General features: G+C 38.4%; 1 protein-coding gene across 2 annotated transcripts in view; it reads left to right on the top strand.

Annotated features, from left to right (window-relative positions):
* The first annotated feature begins 114 nt into the window (after nt 1-114).
* Nucleotides 115-22,768, top strand: part of LOC124795215 (probable 2-oxoglutarate dehydrogenase E1 component DHKTD1 homolog, mitochondrial) — a 355,821-nt gene continuing 333,167 nt past the window's right edge. For both annotated transcript variants that reach the window (XM_047259132.1, XM_047259133.1), the window contains exon 1: nt 115-530. In XM_047259132.1, the coding sequence (XP_047115088.1) occupies nt 332-530 (199 nt within the window). In that variant the 5' untranslated portion in view covers nt 115-331. The remainder of the gene's footprint in view (nt 531-22,768) is intronic.

Genomic DNA, 22,768 nt, shown 5'->3' with positions numbered 1-22,768 from the left:
CTGGAAAATCTTGGAAAGTTTATTGAGATCACTGCTTTGAATTCATTCTGTTACATTGGAAACATCAAGGGCCTCAATTAGGGCAAGATTTCCTTGCAGTAGAGATGACAAAAAGAGCCGTACAAATAGACCATAACAACTGTAGGAGATTAAGTGTCTCAAGGCCACAAGAAAAGTAAACACCAAGTAACAGAGGCATTCACCACATGATAAGATCAAACAGTGCCATAATTATTGTGCTTTAGGAATCTTGTGAGACCAAGGAATGAAAGCAGTTTCAGTGTAAATTAAGTAATTTTCACAAGAAGGCACATAATATAACATTTTTAAGATGAAATTATGTACTATAGTGCTTCATTCATGTGTCATAAATACAAGCTGTAAGAGATTAGTAAGCACCAAATCATCTACAAAATTAAGTGTGTGTAATGAAAAGTGCTTTCACCTCCTTGGAAAACCTGCTTGCAGAAAGTACCATGCACGAAATGGTGTTTATGGTTATTTTTCTAGAGTGAAGAATGATTACAAAGGTTGGATTATTTTTTCAACTGTATTTTTAATCAATATTTCATTATTTTCTTCTTCTTATTTTCACATATGTTTCTTAGGTTCTGTACTGACAGCAAATCTATGTGTTCCTGTGTTTTTTTCCTTAGTTTGTAACATCAGAAAGATTCATTGTAGCTTTCCTGATATGTCATGTAAACTTTTATGATTTTGTTGTCATGTTTCCACAGAATTTATTTTGCAAGTGGCTGTGGTTGTTTAGTATATCAATATTTTTCTATTTGTTCTCTACATATGGGCTCTAGCTGACAATTTCCAACTGAGAGTATTTTGTCTACCATACAGTTTTATAAGAAAACTGATCAAACCAGAAGTCATTTCTGTGTTCTGACTGCATTTTCATTTTTACATTATATCAAGGCTTTATTTATAGTGAATAAAAATATGTATTTACGATAAAAAACCGGCACATAAAAGATGTTGTTTATATAATTTCTTACATATTTTATGCTATAATGTAACAGATTTGTTACATTACAAGTACTCACTCTTAGGGTGTATGCTTTTCTAGATGAGATTCATTCCTTTTATTTCCTTTATTCTAATATTTAGTAATTTTTAAAGAATAAGTCATAATAAGTAATCATTTACTCTCACTGCCATAATATTCCGAAAGCTAGCAAAGTTTTCATTCTTTTTAGCATGTCTGTTGATAACTCATTGCTTCTACTATTCAGTGGGTGGTCTTCTCTACTTCTAAATGATTTACATTCTACTATAACTTTTCTGACTATATTTAAATTTTTAATGAAGACATACAAAACCATGTAAACATACAGAACCTGTCCTAGTATTATGTTGTATAAAAACTTGCCTATGGGGCTGCCTGGACATTATTTTTGTGATACGCCTTATCTGAATTAATCATTTATTTGTGGTAGCCAGCTAATTCAGTTCTCCATAGAGGAACTGAATAGATCAAATCTGTGAACATAAGTCCATAGTGCACTGTCCTGAGAACTTTCTAGTCTACAGCCTTTGCTGTTTTATGAATCAGGAAGATTTTTGTGCTTACTTTTTACACTGGACTAGCAGAAATTGGTTGACAGGTGGGATGTGAGTGTTTTGTGTCCAACACTGTGAGCTGGCATTCTAAAAATATGGTTCTTTTACATACGAAAGCCATCATGAAGCAATTGTTGTGCCGTGTTCACCTGTACTGTAAATGAATATATCTCGTGATGAATGACAAAGCCATTCCTGTGCAAGTTCTTACTTTTGTGGATGTGTAATATGAAGCAGCGAGCACTCATGTAGTGCCAACCTTCCCAAGGAAAGTGCATCTTGTTCATCCTGCACTACCACTTTACCTGTGGCTGTCTGGTAATTGGGCATCTCTGGTTGGAGCTTACTTCCTCTGGTCCCTACACCCTGCAGAAGAGGAGGTCATGTCATCCTCAACAAATCATATGTGTTAAGCTGTAAAGGCTGGTCATGAATTGTGTCTGGATAACTTAGAGGTATAGCATTTGCCTGCGTAAGGTCATGGTTCCTGTACAAGTCCTAGGCTGCCACACAGTTTTGGCTAGTGCTCACTCAGCTGCATTCATTCTGGAAACAGTACCAATACTTTTCTGTATTAGTTTTTAATAACTTAAACCAGCTTACTTTACTAACTGCTTCACTATTTATTATAATACTTCAACATTTCACTCTGGTTGGTTCGAAATGTATTTAAAAACATTGTTTTCAGTAAAAACTTATAAATGTTTTCAATATCCAGGACTGCTTCATTTTCAAGTTCCTCCTTTGCCTGAACTGTAGCGATAATTCTTGTGTCATCAGCATACATTCTTTGTGCATGATTGACGTTGTGTGGGAAATCGTTTTGTGGAGAATAAGTGATAGTCTGGAATCCTGTGACACATTGTTTTTGACAGTTTGTGGCACAGAGCTATAATTGATTATATTTTCTTGAGTAATAGGTCTGGTTGGGGTGCTTCATTTCCTATTTACCCTATATGAGATTCTTATGTGAAAACATTTCCCTCAAATCTCATACTGATAAGGCTACTCCATTAGCTTGCACTGACTCTCACTGCCAAATGCCTTTGACAGATCCATAAAATTCCTGCACATCTTCTGTTGCCTGTCAAGGAATGTTGGAACATGTTAAACTACTATGTTCACAGTATAACTTTGTACTTTTCTGGGAGCAGAGGAATCAATGGAAGTCAGATGACTTCAGGCTGGTACAAATTGACCTTAGCTAGAAAACAACGCAGTGCACTGTAGGACTGCAGAACATGCTTTGACAGTTGTGTTGATTCCAGGGTGCTGCTTGGCCTATGAGGAAGAGGTAGGGCTTGTTCCTCCCCCCCCCCCCCCCCCTCCCCCAACAGCCTATGTGCTAGGCTTGTTTAAATGTTGGCTGTACTCTATTTATTTTGGTGAATTTGGAAAATACCTTTCTGTATTGCAGTATTCAGTGTATGTTATTTACTTATATATTGACTGATCATATGATAATCAGCTCTGAATGTTGTTATAGCTTTTGTTTAAAAGTATATTGAGGTGCAAGGTTTTATTAATAGCACTACCACTAAAATATAAATGCTTACATTGATATAAGCAGTGAAGATCAGTAATTATCAGTTGTCTATTATAAAAACAAGCTTATGCATATATACGTTAACAGATTTACAAGGAGGCTTTACAATTTGAAATCTTTTATTGCGTGGCAACATTTCCCTATTAATTACTGCTTCAGTTTATTCTTTGGTATCTCAAAATCAGGTGGTAGTCTGTTGTAAAAAATGGTCAGTATTGTATGTGGACTGCAGCCTGGAGCCTTTTTATTGTTTGTAATTGTGTGAAGTAACATCAAAGGGCTGATTAAGGTCAGCGAAATACAAATAAACACAGACTTTTGGGTATAATTGTGGATGAACACCTGTCATGGAAAGAGCAAATGGATCATATTTCTAAGAAAATAAGTACAAATATATATTTTTAAAATGGGCTTCAGCCTTGCTGAACCATGATAACTTAAAGTAAATGTATTTTGGATTGATAATACTGCATCTTCAGTGTGATATCTATGCATTCATCATTTAATGCAATAACACTAGTAATCTCGTAGAAGCTGTTATCAAATAATCCCATGTTATACTAGTTGGTTACTGGTTCTATAGATCATATTCATGGTAAACATTATGATATGGGACGTGTCAGCAGAATAAACATAGAATATATACAATGAAGTGACAAAATTCATGGAATACCTCCTAATATCATGTCGGACCTCCTTTTGCCCTGCGTAGTTCAGCAACTTGAGATGGCATGAGCTCAACAAGTTGTTGGAAGTCCCCTGCAGAAATACTGAGCCATCCATGACTGCTAAAGGGCTGCCTGTGAAGGATTTTGTGTATGAACTGATCTTTTGATTGTGTCCCATAAATATTTGATTGGATTCATGTCAGGTGATCTGGTTGGCTAAATCACTCACACGAATTGTCCTGAATATTCTTCAAACTAATAGCAAACAGTTGTGGCCTGGTGACATTGTGCATTGTCACCAATAAAAATTCCATCATTGTATGGGAAGTGGTCTCCAAGTAGCCAAACATAACCATTTCCAGTCAATGATTGGTTCAGTTGGATCAGAGGACCCAGTCCATTTCATGTAAACACAGCCCACATCATTATTGTGCCACCACCAACTTGCAGAATCCCTTGTTGGCAACTTGGGTCCATGGCTTCTTGGGTTCTGCACCACACCATCAGTTCTTAAAGGCCACAGTTTTCCTGTCTTCTAAGGTTCAACCGATATAGTCACAAGCCCAGGAGAGGCACTCCAGGCAGTGTCACGCTGTTAGCAAAGGCACTCACATTGGTCATCTACTGCCAAAGCCCATTAATGCCATATTTCACCCCAGTGTCCTAATAGTTACATTCCTCGTATGTCCTGCATTGATTTCTGCAGTTATTTCATGCAGTGTTGCTTGTCAGTTAGCACTGAAAACTACAGAAATGCCATTGCTCTCCTTCGTTAAGTGAAGGCCACAGGCCACTGCATTGTCTGTGGTAATGCCTGAAATTTGGTATTTTTTGGCACATGCTTGACACTGCGGATCTCGTTATGCTGAATTCCCTGAAGATTTCCTAAATGGAATATTCCATGCCTCTAGCTCCAACTACCATTCTGTGTTCGAAGTCTGTTAATTTACATCGTTTGACCATAATCATGTCATCGACCATTTCACATGAATCACTTGAGTACAAATGACAGCTTGTAATCTTATCCTCCCACGCATCACCATTAAATTTCTCTTAGTCTCTTCATTATTTTCAAAAGCTTTGAGAGGTGTAAGATATACAAAAGAAAAACTTTTTACTTATCTTCATTTTCTCTTCTTGTTGGCTCCAAGTCTTGCATCTAGAGGTACACTCTTGTGGCTGAAATTTTGATTTAACGGTGTGGGTTCCTGATGACTAAATAACTGATGAAGATTTGCCTGTGTATTTCTTGAATTTTATTCTTTGTCACATTATTAAATATCATACCATTTTTACAATTTCAACTTAATATTCCAAATTACATTTTTAGTGACGATTACATAAATAGGTCTGTCTCCATCAGAGGCATATCCACTACTCCTTACATTCTGTGGTACTCAGAATATTCCAAAAAGTTTATAAAGCAAAAGAGTTTACAAACTTTCTTGACAAAAGAAGAATCATCAACAAGATATAACATTATTTTATAAATGAATCCAGAAATAAATTTAATAATTAATGTTAGATTGTGCAATTAATAATATGAATTTTAAGTGTACCAGAAATTTCGTAATTTCAAATATTTTTAAAAGAAGAGTAATTTTAACTGTTAGTACATATCAATTGTAACAAATTAATTTATTTTTATACATTTTAACCTGAAATATAATACATCGTATACAAAATCATGTGAAATTCTTTTAGTGAAATAGCTGAAATAATGTTCACCTGTACGAGATTCGAGATTAATCCTGGTGTCGGTTATTTCTGTAACAAAAAGTTAATGTTAGAGGAGGGTGCCCTATTACAAGCTCTGCCAGTGCACTGCCCTTTTATACCTTGTGTATGCAATACTACCACCATAAGTATATGTGCGTATCACTATCCCATGACTTTGTCACCTCAGTGTGTCTTCCTCTCGCTCTTTCTCTCTCTTTTGCTATTAAGAAATAATTGCATTAATCAGAACTTACAGCACTGTCAGTCAGTTACACATTCTAGCATTTCATTGCAGTCAGACATTAAATATCTACTGCTATTTAAACCCTCCCTGAGACAGTTCCATGCATTATGGTTTTCAGCAATATGCATTCACTTTGATAATGCGTATTTTCTAACGTCTTCTAACCACATCCCATTAGGTCAATATTTTAGTCCATCAGAGGAGGGAAATATAAAACTCAAACTAAAATTAGTATCAAAAGATATACCTTGTTCTCTATCTGCTGGTGTTGACACTTCATTATTCAGAACATTGTGCATGTTTAAGTGACGAATCATGCGTGCTTCATTTCTTGCAGCATTTCAAAGAGTTCTAGTGCAAATAGTGCAGCAAACATCCTCTCAGATCGTGGTGTGATATTTCCACCTCTATGACTTTTTTCCATCCTTTGTGTGATTATCATTGCTGAATTTAATTAGTGTCAAAACACTTTTTGTTTATGTTCCCTATAACAGATGTAAAAGTTGCAATGGAGACCAGTACTCACTTGGGGAAGAACCAAAATTCCTTAATACCATGAATTTTGCAGTTCATGAGAAATTTGATGACAAAATTTGTTTTGTTTCCACGCAGCAACCAGAGTAAGTGAGCCAGTTAGAAAAACTGTGACAAAGGCAGATGAATGCTGGTTGGTGCTTTACTGAAAGGCTAACACTTTTAATCTTTTCCCATGAAATTGCCAGGAAATGTTGAATTATTCTTATCAAATAACATCTTATAATGCGTAAGATCACAAATTACAGTTTCATAAAGGGGACATTGAGAGGGTATGATTGGACCTCAATTCCACTATTCGGCAGCAGCAGGCTTCAATATCTGCTCAGTCATTCAGATGTCTAGTATCCATACTAGATTGTAAAATGGCAAACAGAGCATTAGCAGGTGTATCCTACTTATCAGAATATCACTTTATACAAATAATGGTCCACGCCAAATAGCTTGATGACTATCACATTGTATACAGTTTCCCACTAGTAGTAGGGTTTTCTTGGAACACAGACCATTCCATCTCCAGTCTTCGTGACTCTGGCCCAGTCTTCCCTCCTCTGTATGCTTTCTTCCACTGATTCAGCCACTTGTCACGTGGCGTTCCTCTTGCTCTCTTGCCCTCCATCTTCATCTTGTACAGCTTCCTAGACATCCTCATCTCCCTCATTCTCTCCAAATGCCTATACAAATATGCTTCCAAAAGCTGCATGTGGAAGCGCGATTTTTCAGGGGGGTTATATCTCAGGTTCTATTGGTCACAGAGATAAGGGATCAAGTGTTTTGGATAGCCCTTGGTCTAGTGACCATTTGTTACCTATTGGAAGAGCAGGCATATTGTCACTGTCCAAAATTACAGGATCAAAATTTAAACATTACACACTTCCTCCAGTCCAGGCAAATTGAGCGGATTGGTTGGTTTTTTTGCCTTAGGTGTGGTCTAGTGTAGACCTTAGGTGTCTTATAAAAGCACCATTTGTTCATGGATGGTTTCTGAGAAACTCCCAAAAAACTGAGATTTTTGGGTACAAAAATTACCAGTTGTGTGGATGGGCGCTTCTGTAATTTCTATTTGTGGCAAATCTTCGAAATTTTTAGTGTATGTTCTTAGGATGATGTCCTTGGACAACGCTGAAACATTTTTTTGATATCATTATCCATTACTGAGCTCCCGTGGTTCAAAGTTACTGTTCTTGTCCATTTTATATCCATTCTGAGGCGTAACTGTAGTTTTAACTGACTTAGCGAACCCATGGCAAGGGTTCTGAGGCCACCAAACTGTGTTTTTAGTCAGTATTTTTTCACCAATAAAACATTTTGATGCACTGCCTCTGTGTAATGGGCACTTCAAACCTGTGCAAATATGTGCAAAGTGGTACTGCAGTGACCAGAAAATGAGTTAAAAAAGGGTGTTAACATGCTGTAAAAGAACTTAAAATGATTGTCAAAAATTATGTACAATTTGAAAGATAGCAAATTCAATAAAATATTTCTAATAACATTTTTACTTGTTTGAGATGCAAATCGCAAGCCAGGCATTTTCAAATAATTGTGATCGATGAACAAAATATCCAGGAAAAATGTAAAGCAAACAATTTTGTGTTAACCTTGTGCGTACTTATTTGTTGTTTGTATACTTTAAAGTATACAAACATAACAATGAAAATAATCAATTACTGACTGTATAATGTAAATGGATAGATAAAAAATCTACTCACCAAGCAGTGGCAGGCAAATACACACTCAAAAGGGTTTGACTTTTACAAGCTTTCGGAGCCAGTGGCTCCTTCTTCTGACAGAAGAGTTAAAGGAGAAGGAAGAGGGGTGAAGGAAAAGGACTGGACAGGTTTAGGGAAAGGGCTACAGTTCAGAAAAGTCACACAGAACGCCGGGTCAGGGGAGACTTACCAGACGGGATGACAAAGAAGGTCTGATTGTTGGGGTTGGGCAGTCCCTAACAATCAGTCTTTCCTTCTCATCCCGTATGGTAAGTCTCCCCTGACCCAGGGGTCTGGTTGACTTTTGTGTACTGTACACCTTTCCCTAAACCTCTGCAGTCCTTTTCCTTCACCCCTCTTCCTTCCCCTTAAACTCTTCTGACAGAAGAAGGAACCTCTGGCTCTGAAAGCTTGTAAAAGTTAAACCCTTTTGTGTGTGTGTGTTCACCTGCTGCAGCTTGGTGAGTAGATTTTTTTATCTGTTCCTTTACAAAGTACAAGGTGTACAGCTTTGCTTCCGTTTGCTGATAGGTGCCGACAGCGGTAAGTAGCGGTCGAAAGAAACAGATCGCAGACTTCTGGCAGTTAGCTTGGACCTCGGTCAACATAACCTCATTCAAACATTAGTTGATTTGTGTCTGCATCATAAAGTTGTTCTTGATTGAAAATGTCAATTTACGAGCCTAATTCTTGTCATTTGCGGGAGGTGTTACTGTTTTGTTTCAGTATGAAGAAAATAGCAGCTGAGTCTCATCGAATGCTCTCAAGTACTTCGGGTAAGGATGCTATTAGTGAAAGAACGTGTCGTGAATGTTTTCAACGCTTCAAGAACAGTGATTTTAACGTCGTAGACCGGCATTGTGGTGGAAGAGAATGTTTACGAAGATGCAGAATTGGAGACATTGCTGAGTGAAGACTTGCGTCAAACTGAAGAAGAATTGGCATGATTAGTGAGAGTGACACAGCAAGCCATTTCAAAACGTCTCAAGGCTATGGGCATGATTCAGAAAGAAGGAACTTGCGTCCCATGTGAGCTGAAACCGAGAGAAGTTAAACGGTGTTTGTGATAACCCTAAACACAAAAAATCATGGGAATTTCCCAGCCATGCTTCCACGTCGAAGGCCAGACTGAATATTAACAGCACCAAGATCATGCTCTGCATTTGGTGGGACTAGCTCAGGGTCGTTTGCTATGATGTGTTAAAACCAAGTGAAACAATCATAGGTTCTCATTATCAAACGCAATTAATGCATTTGAGCAGAGCATTAAAAGCCAGAGGGCTGCAATACAGCGAGAGGCACGATAAAGTGATTTTGCAGCGTGACAACGCTCGATCCCACGTTGCAAAAGAGGTCAAAATGTACTTGGAAATGTTCAAATGGGAAGTCCTACCCCACCTGCCATATTATCCAGACATTGCTCCCTCTGAGTATCACCTGTTTAGATCAATGGCTCATGGCCTGGCTGACCAACACTTCCGATCTCATGAAGAAGTCACAAATTGGATTGATTCGTGGATTGCTTCAAAAGATGAACAATTTTCTCGATGCGGGATTTGTACACTGCCCAAAAGATGGAAGAAAGTAGTGGCCAGCGATGGAAAATACTTTGAATGATACATGTGTCACCAAATTGTTTCATTAAAGCCTCAAATGTTGGGGAAAAAACAGCGGAAGCAGAGCTGTACACCTTTAATATAAATAAATTGTCAAAAGTTTACTGGCATATAGATTTTATTTTATATAAGCAGCATGCTGTAGCATGGAAAAGAAGGCAAAATGCTCCTGTGGGAGCACAAAAAAGATGAATATATCCCTCTTCAAAAGTCTCTGGCAGAAAAGTGGTGAATCAGCTGCCTCAGTACTTGTTGCACCTCCCTCACCAAAAATTTTGACATGTTAACATATTTACACATTTTTTGTGCTGAGAGAGAGTAGCAGAGAGACAATGATGGTGGAAGAGAGAGAGGACAGGGCAGTGCAAGAGAAAGAGAGAGGAGACGGTGGTGGTAGAGAGGTAAGTGTCAGTGAAAGAGAAAGAAAGACAGATGAAGACAGTAGCAGTGGGAGCCAAAGAGACGAGACACTGATGGTCAGTGGCAATAAAAGAGAAAGAGAGACGGATGGAGATAGAAGCAGTGGGAGCAAAAGAGAGAAGAAAATGAAAAATACAGATAAGTGGGGATCATACGCAGGCTTGGAGGTTCTGAAGCCTCGTAGATCAACGACCTTTAACACCTAGGTTCAGGGGAGGGCACATTTTGGACTGAAAATTTTACACGTGGATATAGGGGAAAAATAATCCCCCCCCCCCCCCTCCAGAATGTTTGAGCTGCTTAGGTGTGGTAGAGACAGTGGCAATGGGAAAGAAAGACAAAAGGAGACAGTGTGAGACAGGAGAATGTGGCAGTGGGATATACTGTAAATCAATGCAGGGCTTAATTTCAATCAGAATGCACCAGAAAGACATTCTGTTGTCTCCTGAGAATTTTATTTAACTTTATGGAACAAGTCAGCATCAGAGGTTTAAAATAGTACAGTATTAAATATAGCAACATTAATATAATTTGCTGCTGTGCCGGCACCAGTAGAGAGAGAGATACTGAGTATGAAGTATTAATTACAAAGAGAGACGGCAAAAGGACTTAGAATGTCCCATGTTAAAAGAGTACAAATATATTCACATACCAAAATTTTTGGTAAGAAAGATGGAATGAGGATTAAGGCAGCTGATTGCCCACTTTTCTGTCAGAGTCTCTGAGAGACTTGTGATCTGACGGGATCAGTTTTCACTGGTTTTAATATATTTTCTTCAACCTTCTCTCATAGGGGTTTCTCACGTGTTATCTCCCTAACCCCTTCATTTCTCACCTCTTACATTTTTTGTTCCACCTATCTGACATCTCAAAAACTTCTTCTCACTTTCTGGCATCTTAATTTTTTCCATTTCCTTCACAAACCAGGTTCCAGAAGTGTACAACAAAACTGGAACATAGTAAATGTGGTACATCACTTTCTCACATTTCTGAGGGACTTTTTTGTTCCATGTCATTCCTCTCACACCTCTTACAAAGCTGTGAGCTTGCCTTACCCTCTCTCTTATCTGTTGGTGATTTATTCCATTTTCCGGTATTATATTCATATGTTACTTGAAACTTTCACTACTTTCAGCTGTTCTCCACCCAGTGTCATGTAGTATAGGTCTGTCCTTTTTTCTCACTGTGACCACCAGCTCACACTTTGCATTAGCTTTTAGGTCATATTCTTGCAGAACGTCTTCCAGAACATGTAACTGCTTCTGTACTTCTTCTTTGTTGTTTCCCTATACTGCCAAATCATCATCAAACAATGTTGCTGTTATGCTGTCTCCAGTTTCTCTTGTTGCTTGTGTTGTTATATCATGTAACACCATTATGAAATATGATGGCTATAGTGTTCTTCCTTGTTTCTAACCATTTCTCTATATCAGTCACACTTTTCTGTCTGTTTCCACTGCCACACCATTTACACTTTCCTGGTACAATTATTTTATTCTCATTACAGTTTCCTTCGTGTTCCCTTCTTACTTAATGCTTCCAGAAGTTTTTATCTGGATACAGTGTTGTATGCTTGTTCTAAATCCTGTAAGACCAACAATATATTCTCTCATAATCATAGTGGTGATCCTGTAGCTGTATCACTGCAAGTACGAGATCCACTGTGAATCTTCCCAGCCTGGAGATGTACTGTTTTTCTCTCAGCCGTTTGCCACTGTGCTCTGGATTTCTCTCTCCAGAATCTTCTCAAAGATTTTTGTGCAGTGGCATATGTATTTTCTTTCCATACTCTCAATTTCTGTTCTTGATGGCGGGTACAATTATTCCCTTCTTCCAATCTTATAGAGTTGACATTTCCATCTGTACAACCCTCGTTACTCTAATGGCCTCTGTGTCCCCACCTCTTCTGCTGCTCTGCTCATTTACATACTTATTTCATCCAGTGCTGGTACATTTCCGCTTTTTATGTTTTTCAGTGCCTCCTCCACATCTATCTGCATTAGATCATTGTTCCACTTCCAGTTCACCCACTAGCTTGTCTATATCTTCCTCTACTACTCCATCTGGAGTCAGCAAATTATCGAAAGATATCCTCCCAACTCTTTGAGGCCATTCTCTTTCTCTACTTCATTTCCATCTGTATCAATCATTTTTACATTTTTTGTCGTTCCTCTTTTCCGATTTTGGATTGTTCCATATTTTATTTTATTTATTATCCTGTACCATCATCATTTTTCTAACCACAACAGCCACTTTTTGTGCCTTCCGGTTTCTCACTGTATGTTCTTCCCTTGCTTCTGATGTCCTTCACTAGAACCACATTTAGAATGCCTTATTATTCTTCAGAACTGCTTCTTTAACTTAAGAATTCCACCAGGGTGTCTTGTATCTTTTCATATTATCAGCTTTTTCACACACCTCTTCTGCTACTCCATTCCTCTTCCACAGTTTGCAGCTCACCCAGTGAGATTTTATTTCTTGTTTTCATTGGATATTGTTCCTTTAACTCTGTGTCTTCTAGTTTTGATGCTCTGTGTTTTCTAGTTTTGATGCTCTTTTTCACCTTTCTCCTCGTTTTCTGTCCTCCAGTTCTTTGATATTCATTACTAACAGCTGATGATCACTATCCAAGCCATCTAGTGGTACAAACTTGCTGTCTACTATGTTTCTCATCATTCATCATCTGCTAATGTGTGCCGGCCAGTGTGGCCGAGTGGTTCTAGGCACTTCAGTCTGGAACCGCGTGACTGCAACAGTCGCAGGTTCGAATCCTGCCTTGGGCATGGATGTGTGTGATGTCCTTAGGTTGGTTCGGTTTAAGTAGTTCTAAGTTCTAGGGGACTGATGACCTCAGATGTTAAGTCCCATAGTGCTCAGAGCCAGTTTTTGCTAATGTGTAATAAACTTCTGTTTTTTTTAGACCAGTCACTGATATACCACATCATGTTATGATATTTATTCTTATCAGATCACAAGTTTCCAACCTTCAGTCCATTCCATTTACGAAAGTCCAATAATCTTTCACCTTTTTTGTTCCTGCTTCCCTAGCCATTTGTTCTAAGTGCATTTGCTTATCCATGTCTCTCTAGACCAATGTTTTGTAATCTATGTCATAAGTGGACCCTTTTCAATGTCTGCTTGTATTGCGGAACACCTGTTCTACTTCTTTAGTGTGTTTTTAATGCAATGTACTGTAAATGAACTGTTTACAACAAAAATGACAATTTCAAAAATTAATTTCAAAATTAACCAGGAAGCTTTTAAAATAACATAAATTGAAACTAATGTAATCAAAAAAGACTTTGAAATTAAAAACTTAATCAAATGAGTATTATTGGTTCTTATTTTCACAGACATAGTTAATATTAGACTTCATGGACGAAAGATGAAATCTCATAACAAGCTAGGTATGAACTCTATTGTGGCATTTGTTTTTTGCTGATGCATAAGCTGAGAATCCTCTTTTGCACATACACTGATGGACCAAACTGTGACTATCAGTGTAATAGCATGTTGGTTGACCTTTGAAAAGCAATACAACAGCAGTTCTATGTGGCATTGATTCAAAAGTCTTTTATAGGTTTCTGGAGACATATGGCACCAAATGTCTATGCATGGGTCCTGCATTTCCCATAAATTACAGGCAGGAGGTTTTTCAGGTATGGAGCCGGAGCCCAATACCTTCACAAATGTATTCCATGAAGGTCAGATCAGGCAAATTTGGTGGCCAAGGCATCAACATGAGTTCACTATTGTGCTCCTCATAACACTTAGTACAGTTCTGGACTTGTGACATGATAGTTATCCTGCTGGAAGATGCCATGGTCCTCGGGAAAGACCTCAAGCATGAAAGGATGCAGGCTGTCTGCAACAATGTTCACAGAGTCTACAGCTGTCATGGTACCTTCAATTACTACCACATGCCGTGTGGAAGCCTAAGTAGATGCCCCCCATAGCATATTACTGTCTTTATAAGCCTGCATCTATTGTGCAGAACATGTTTTGAGCAGCTGTTTACCTGGATGATTGTATATTCAGACACAACTGGGTATAACAAGAAACGTGATTCATTAAATCAGGTAATTTGTTTTCATTGATCCTCAATGATTCTGTGACCATTGCAATCGAAATTGTTGATTTGGATGGGCCAACATGGGAACATGCAGGAGTTGTCTGCTATGGGTCCCCATTCTCAAGAATGTGTGCCGAACAGTGTGCTTTGAAACACTTGTGTCTGCACTAGCTTTGCACTCTGTTGTTAGATTTGCCACAGATCATCTCTTATCCTGCTTAACATAGCGGGCAAGCCCACATGATCCATGACGAGGTGTGGATGTCCAAGACCTTGTCGCCTACTTATGCTTTCATCATCTTTCAACCACTTTCAACTGATACTCATGACAGTAGCAAGCGAGCAGTCAATCAGCTTTCATGTTTCCAAGATGTTCATTCCCGAGTGCCAGGGCATTACAGTATGCCCTCAGTCAGAGTCACTCATTTCCCCATTTGAGGCCTGTTTTGTCACTATGATGTTTCCCCATTCATATTTCCTCCACTTGTATACTTTTCTTGCCACGTCACATGCCTCCATTCCCCAAAAAGTTGCATTCAGTCTTTCAGTGCGCAGTTAGTGCAAATAGTGAAAGTACAAACATGCACTTTTGCAAAAAATGTTCAAATGTGTGTGAAATCTTATGGGACTTAACTGCTAAGGTCATCAGTCCCTAAGCTTACACACTACTTAACCTAGATTATCCTAAGGACAAACACACGCACCCATGCCCAAGGGAGGGCTTGAACCTCCACCGGGATCAGCCGCCCAGTCCATGACTGCAGCGTCTTAGACCGCATGGCTAATCCCGCGCGGCTACTCTTTTGCAACAACTGTTGATATAAATCTTTCACAATACACTAGAATTGTGCTAATAGAATTAATTTTAATTTTTATGCCAATGGTAAGTCAGATGTCAACTCAATAAAGGTTATGTTTTCTTCTGCTGACCAGGTCAAAGATCATGCATTAACAATATATTGATTTTTAATTCACATCTAATTTTAATATTTAATCTGGTATCCATTTGGAAAATACTGATTAAAAGCTTTGTTGAAGCCTCTCAGGTGCTGAATAACTTCTTCAATAAATTATAAATGTCTGTCCTGTCTGAACCCCATGGTAATTCTAAAAAGCCTATTATTGTTGAGAAACAATCAAACCTTTTGAAGCACATAAAAATTGTCTAAAGTTTTCTCTCTCTCATGAAAGTAAAAATTTTTTCTTGAGACATAAATACATTTACTTCTTTGCATTGAGGGGTTAAACTAAGTTCCTTGAACTTTGCAAATATACTGCTTAAATAGACAACATGAAGCTGCCAATTTCCATCAAATAGTGTACCTTTCAATATGAAATTGTGTTCTAAACAGGTATTTAACATCTTGTGCCTCAACTAAAAGATACAGGTGTCTTACACTGAGATAACCACTGGCTTCTGTATGTAAAAGAAGAGATGTGTGTACACTTCCCATATTCTCACATAGTATTTTGAATAAACAGTTATTTTGTGGCTAAGCATTTATGATGTCAACAATTCTGATGACCTAGTCAAGAGCATTCTTATAACTGAGACATAACTTTTTGCATCTAGTGCTTGTCTGTGGATCATTCAGCAGCCACTAATCAATTTTTTGTGGTATTTTAATAAGGTGTACAGCCCCATTAATTATACTATTCATGTCCTTAGCTAAATCAGTCCGAATAACAAGGCAGTCCTGCAGTAATTTATTCTCTTCAAGAAAAGAATTTAAGAGACTAAATATTTAAACTCCATTACTATGTGTTGGTAAAAAATGGTTCTCCAGTAAGGCATTCTTGTACTGATAAATATCTGTTATGATTGCACTGGTGTCAAAGCTTAAGAACTTTCACAAGATATGTCACCACCAAGTAACATAGCCTGATGAAACTTGGATCATTCATAGAAAGAACTTATACAGTATAATACACAAGATAACAGAAAGAAATACACAAACAGAAGTAACACATTTATTCAAAGGCAGTAAATACACTGAAGTCAGTGCGATGTTACAAAACGCAGGATGTGGTTCTTAATGGGATGCGTGATCACCATGGATGATAATAGATGCTCTGCAACATGCTCACCTGCTGACCACAAGTCTGGTAAGGAGTTCTTGTGGTAGAGCATTCCATTCCTCCAACAGTTTGGTTGACAATTGCTGGATGGTCATTGGTACTTACAGGTATGCTGCAATACTTCTCTCTCTCTTGCTCCAAAAGCTCCTCCACCCAAGGTCTTCAGTGCAGTTGTGCACTGTCATCCATAGAAATTATGTTAGTGCTTTTAACATTTTTAAATGTTCGGATAATAAGTTGCAGTCTCTTTATTTAAGAATAGATGATGAATGCAGCTAGCTGCTATCTCTGTGTAATGTCTTGTCTGTATAGACGTGTATCTGTTGCCTTTAAGATCCCTTCACCTTCACACATAAATCTATACAGTAAAGTAAGGCCCTCCCCGTTCTTGGCTGATCCGTGATAACATAGGCGAAAAATTAGACTAATGGAGGATTATTAGTATTATCTCTATTTTCATTTGCTCTCTCTCTTTCTCTCCTTTATCTATGTACAGTTTTTAATATAATATTTTATTACGTGAAATCAGCCAAATAGGATCTTTGGTGGAGTCCTTCGTCTTGGTAATCAATGGCTGGCTTGCTGTAAGAGATCTTTACATTTATTATTACTGTTAAACACTGCAGTCAGTCGGGAGAATCAATCGTTTGGACAATTTGTTCCTTTTACGAAAGATCGCGAATTCCAGATGTGTACGAAGCCTTTTTGGACAATTTAACACAGACTCAGTGATTGCAGGCTCTCTTCGACACAGCTGAAACTTCCCCACTAATTACAGGGCTAACGTGATCATCAAATGATTCAGAAAAAACTCATTCGTTCATTCACTCCAGAACAAAAAAGTCACAGACCTTATTTATGGAGGAAATTGTGTATTAAATCCATCTCCATTACATGTCCAGATCTCCGGTGATTCCACACCTTAATTATTTTCCGTTTACAGTCTCTTTCTCTTCAAACAAACCGCTAGCGGCACAAATGTTAATTGGCTTGCTTTAGCGAGAAGAAAAGCAGAATTTGTATCTCTCAGACACACGTCAATCCCTCAACAGATACCCAGAAGCTGTCCTAGTTACCACTCTTAACAACCATGGAGAATGCATATATGCATCTCTGTTATTTCAAAGAATAAATGCACTAGAAAATACTTTGGTGTCGTCAAGCTGTCGCCGCATATATTACGAGAAAATGAGATCAGATAACTTTTCCAAAGTGAATGAATGTGGATGGTTTGATTGAAAATGATTAATTGGTGCGTGGTAGAGGGTATTTTCTGTGGGGACATTACAATGCCCCTCACAGCGAGCGAAGTTTGTGAGCCTAATTTTGATTTACCAAACACACTTCACGAGCTATCTATTAGTGTGGGTAACCCGGAAGTGATGAGTGTCAGTCCTCAGACTGAAAAAAGAAAAAAAATATGTTTAAGACAGACGAAGAAAAGAAACATTGAAAACAGAAGAAATGAAGAGACAGGTACCGTGGCTGTATTGCTTTTACGTGCATCAAGGTGTTATGTCTGCTGTGCACAACCAAGGAAGATGATCTTTCATGAAACTGTTATCAGGATCTACCCATTCAGGAACTTTCTTAAGCAGGGAAACCTTGGAAAACCTCTTAAGCCTAGACCCCCAGCGTACGGTACATAGAAGATAGGATAGCCTACAGAACAGAAAAAATAATTTTGAAATTGACCTCTAAAGGAAAGATAGGGATAGGTTTATATAACGATTTGGAGAAGAGTGATTTGTGCCTCTAGCTAAAAAAAATTTTACAATCAATAACTCAATTTTTTTTTACTATCTTGTTCCCAGGACAATATCTTGCGGTGCCGAAACTCCCCCGGATCGTGAATGTCCCCGACGTCCACATTTGTAGTCGGTCTTCTACGCGGCCCACAATGGGAAGAGTAGAAGGGACAGGGATACCAGATTTTACATGCAACATTCATTCCAAAAGAATTAGCAATGACCGAAAGGGAAACTCTTCCTGTAAAAGAACTGGTTAGGTTGCACCGTCCAAGATTCTCCTTTTTGAAAAAAAAATCCCTATGGCTTCATGCATCCTTTTTCTTATGATGTACTGCAAGGAATTTAGCCATTGACTTAAGGTTTCCATTTATCCATTGACTAATGCTGTTGCCGAAAACATCATAATATTTACTCTAGTTCGAATTTTCTTTTGGACTTCGCATCACCACTTGTACTTATAAGTCCAAAAATTCTGACACATTTTCTGTCAATGATTTATTCTTCGTAATTTAAGGGATTCATGCAACTTGCAGTAGATTTTGGATTCAAATCATCGAATAATGGAAAGTGTGGTTCATTTTATACAAAGACATAATCCATCATTTCCTTGAAAAGTCATATCATTTATCTATACTCATAAAAATTTTATCCTAAATACATATATTTCTCCGCTTGATTGCTGTAATGTAAAAGTTATTAGTAGTGAGGAATGTGGATTCACTTCTTTCATTTATTCTCCGATTCATCCGGCATTCATACATGCACATATATGGAAATGGATTTTCAAACAAAATTCCAAAGTGAACAAGACCCATTAAATAACTACTAATTCTATGAATATTACTTTCTTTTGACATTCAACAATAAATCAAGAACTCGTAACGTCTAATTATCATACTTTTTTTTAAGTTCAACATCAATCAGTTTCCCCTCGCGTTTGATGCGAGTCTCTTACAAAGCATATCTGTGTTGTCTATATCGATTCTAACTCTCGCGCCGACGTCAATTGTTTTGCACGGGAAATTATCTTTGCGGCGTTAACCATCACTCATGATTCACTTCTTAACCACAAAACTTCACTTCACACGTTTACACATCTAAGCGTGCACTTGAAATCATATATGAACATTCACTGGGAACCTCTTTTGATTATGCAGCGTCATTTTAGGGAAATATTTCTTTCTTCTTGAAGATCATTCAGATCCTTTATAATTCTTGATGACATTAGCAATGCTAAAGTTCTATGTTTACCCAAACACAGGTGAAGCCTATCTCCACTATCTTCTTTGCAGCACTCGATAGTAATAGTTAGTCACTATTTCTACAATCTGTGTCACTGATTAATTATTTCAGTTTAAAGTTTTCTAACACTAAACACACACAGTTTATTGTTATGTTTTTACGAGCGTTCATCTCTGTCACTCGCAACCCCATTCCTCCCTATCTTCTAATCATCATTAAATTTTTTCAAGTCGTTATGGGAAAATAACCCTTTAATTTTGTTAGATACCGGGTATGCTAACAGATAAGCCCCAGGGTTCCGAATTTGTAGAATGATGTATGGGCCAGTATATAATAACTCCCATTTCTTGATACTCTTCTTTATTGAGGATGATTTGGTATGTCTTTTGACTAGTACCTTCTCTCCGACGTGGTACGCCTGTACCCTCTTGATTAATTTGTCATATTGTTGTTTTCTCTGATCAGCCTTTTGCGTCATATTTATGATGGCTTGTCTTATTTTTTCTTCCCAAGGCATCTCCATTTCCTGAGTTTTGGGCATATGTTCAGTCCATAAGTTTTCTTCTTTTACCTCGAACATCAATTCTTGAGGTGTATATCCAGTGGAGGAGTGGGGCATGTTGTTGTATATCTGCTCAAATTCTTCCACGTAATTTGCCCACGCAGTCTGCGCTCTATTTCCTTTTGAACTTGAGCCTTTAACCTCCAGGGAACAGGATAGAAAGTTCTACAATACGTTTCGTGCGGCTTAACGTAGAGATGGCATATGTATCCCTTAATAACTCCTGGCCTTTCATCAAAAATGTTTTCATACGTTAATAATAATTCATTGAGCTGCTTCTTCTGATCTTTGATAATGCAGTCGGATTCATTTAACTTTTCAAACACTAATTGACCGAAATCTTCTTTGACTTGGAACTCATTAATTACATGCTCTTTAGAATTTTGGGCCGTCCTGATTACTTGCGCACTGATCCCACAATTATATTTTCTCGTAAGGCTTTTTTTTTTTTCAACAACTCTAACTCAATTTCTTGTTTATTAACATTCAACCAAATTTTTCCTGTTTTAAAATCTATTCTGCATCCATGTTGACGTAGGCTGTCGACTCCAATAATGCAATCTACCACCAAATTTTTCACAACAAGGAATGTGCTTAATATTGCTACATTTCCGAATTCCACACCAAGTAGTGACTGCACCTTTACATTAACCGACCGAGCCCCAAAGGTGCCCATTATTCTGCAATTTTGAGCTGGAAAAATTGGTACTCGTCTTATATTTCTGATCCTGTTAAATAGTGCCTCCGAAATAACATTTGTGGTTGCAGCTGTGTCTAAAACTGCCACTATAGGTACGGCCTCCATAATGACTTGCACTTCGGCTACTGCCTCCTGTTCCTTATCCTCATCTTGTGGTTCTAAGTCCTCGGTCAGTTCATCTGCCAGTAATCGTCCGTCATTATATGTTAGCATGGGTACACATATCCTGTTGTCCCTCAACCATTTGTTGACCGCTCCTCCGGGGCACGAGTGGGTCCTTACAAGTTTGTTGGATTTTGATTTGTCTGCTGGTTGACATCATCCGTCACTTCGGTAATTACTGGTTGATTCGTAGATGTCCGTCCCCACTGATGTTGGCTATTTGAATTCATTCCTCCCGGTTGATTCCACTTTCTATTATTGTTATTATCCCAGGCTTGGGGTCTGAAATTTCTTTCGTTTCCCCACACGGGGTTGTATCTTTTCCCGTTCCTGTTGTTCCTTGAATAGCCCCTCGCAAGACCATTGCCGGGATTACTATTGAGATTTTGAGGGGTTCCTCCATTATTTAACGATCTCTGTTCATTCCTTCTAAGTGTCGATTGATCGCCATTGATATAACCCATACTTCCACCTTGCCTACCATTTGGCGGAAGTTCTATCGCCCTATATTGGAATCTGTTATCACGGGCTTTCCGGTTGTTCTCTTCGATAATATCTATATGGTCGAAACATTGTGAGGAACGACTCCAAGTCTTTGTCGTTGCCGTAAATCAATTGATTCCGGATGCTAGTTGGTAGTCTTGCCTTAAGTATGTTTATTATGTCTGGCAAGGGCATAGGTCTGTCCCAGTATCTCGTTTTATTTATATATTTTTCGAAATACCTTCTAAGGCTTCCTTTCGAAAAGGATAAAGGCTCTGGGTAGAGCACCTCCTGCCTTAGGCGTTCCTGTACCCCTTCTGACCAGAACTTTGCTAAAAACGCCTTCTCAAAATCATCATATGTCGGGCAGACAGAAGTCATGTCCGAGGCCCGGATCGCCCCCGAACCTTGTATATATCCTGTAACAAAACTGATCTTCTGCCACTCCGACCAATTTCTGGGTAGCACTCCTCTGAAACTTCGAATAAAAACAATTGGATGGACCCCCCCTTTTGTCAGGGTTAAAAATCTGGAATTGCCGATGCTTTATCATTTTTTCTTCGGCATGGCAAAGGCTTTCGTAATCTCCGTTAGATAAGAATTCACGCGAACAACCAGCTTGTGGCAATTTAATGTTTGAATTACTTGCACAAGTTGGTATTGTGTGCAAATGGGCAGTAACTGGCTCTGTAGTCGCTGCCAACTTCTGCTGCTGCCCTGTATTCATTTGTTCTGAGCTTTGTTGTGAAGCGCGCATCGACTCTTCTATTGTTTGTTTCCAATGCTCCAAATCAGCACCTAACTGCTGTTGCACCTCCTCAAGTCCTTTCGCAAACAAATTCTCTTCCTGTTTGCGAGATAAACTCTGGAATGCTGCCTTAACATTTTGCTCAACATTTTCACACATTAGCCTTTTGTTTTCTAATGTGATTTCAGATAATCTACCCGTTAATACGTTAATTTGGTGGTCTATAACGTCTTGACGCTCTGTCAGATGTTCAACGCTTTCCTTTAGGTTAGCCTGTGTACGTGTCAATTCAAGAAGTTGCGCAATTGCACATGACATGGCGTCTTGCTTTTGTACTAATTGCGGAACCATTTCCACTTGTTCCCGTACAGTATCTATCTTAATAGCCACATACTCCTTCATTTCGACATGTACGCAGTGAGTAGATTCCTCACATTGTGCTTTCACCAATTCTATTTGTGCAGTTAATTTTCGTTCCGTCTCCTCAGCCTGATCTTTGAGTTCTTTGGTCTTCGCCTCTATCCGCTGCTCTAATTCGGAAAAACTGTCTTGTAACTGCTGCTTAATCTCAGTCTGGACTAATTTTATCTCTTCTTCAGTTTGAGTGACTGTCACTAATTGTGCTTCAATATCGGTTTTCAGATTTTCCTGCCCTTCAGTAACTGAGGCTAATTTCGCGTTAATGTCGGTTTTCAGATTTTCCTGCCCTTCAGTAACTGAGGCTAATTTCGTATTCAAATCATTTTGCCCTTCAGTAACTGAGGCAAATTTCCCATTAATGTCGGTTTTCAAAGTATTCATGCTCTCGGTTATCATCTGCATCTGTCTCATTATAATTACCAATGGATCTAATCCCTGCTGCGTACTTGCTGTTACACCTCACGCCGTGTCTACAGGGCGTTCTGTTGCGCTGTCTGTAGCCATCGGTCCTATAACACTTC

This window comes from Schistocerca piceifrons, chromosome 4 (genome assembly GCF_021461385.2).
Source record: "Schistocerca piceifrons isolate TAMUIC-IGC-003096 chromosome 4, iqSchPice1.1, whole genome shotgun sequence".
Classification (NCBI taxonomy): Eukaryota; Metazoa; Arthropoda; class Insecta; order Orthoptera; family Acrididae; genus Schistocerca; species Schistocerca piceifrons.
Note: the sequence above shows the minus strand (reverse complement) of the source record. Positions and strands in the feature narration are given on the sequence as shown.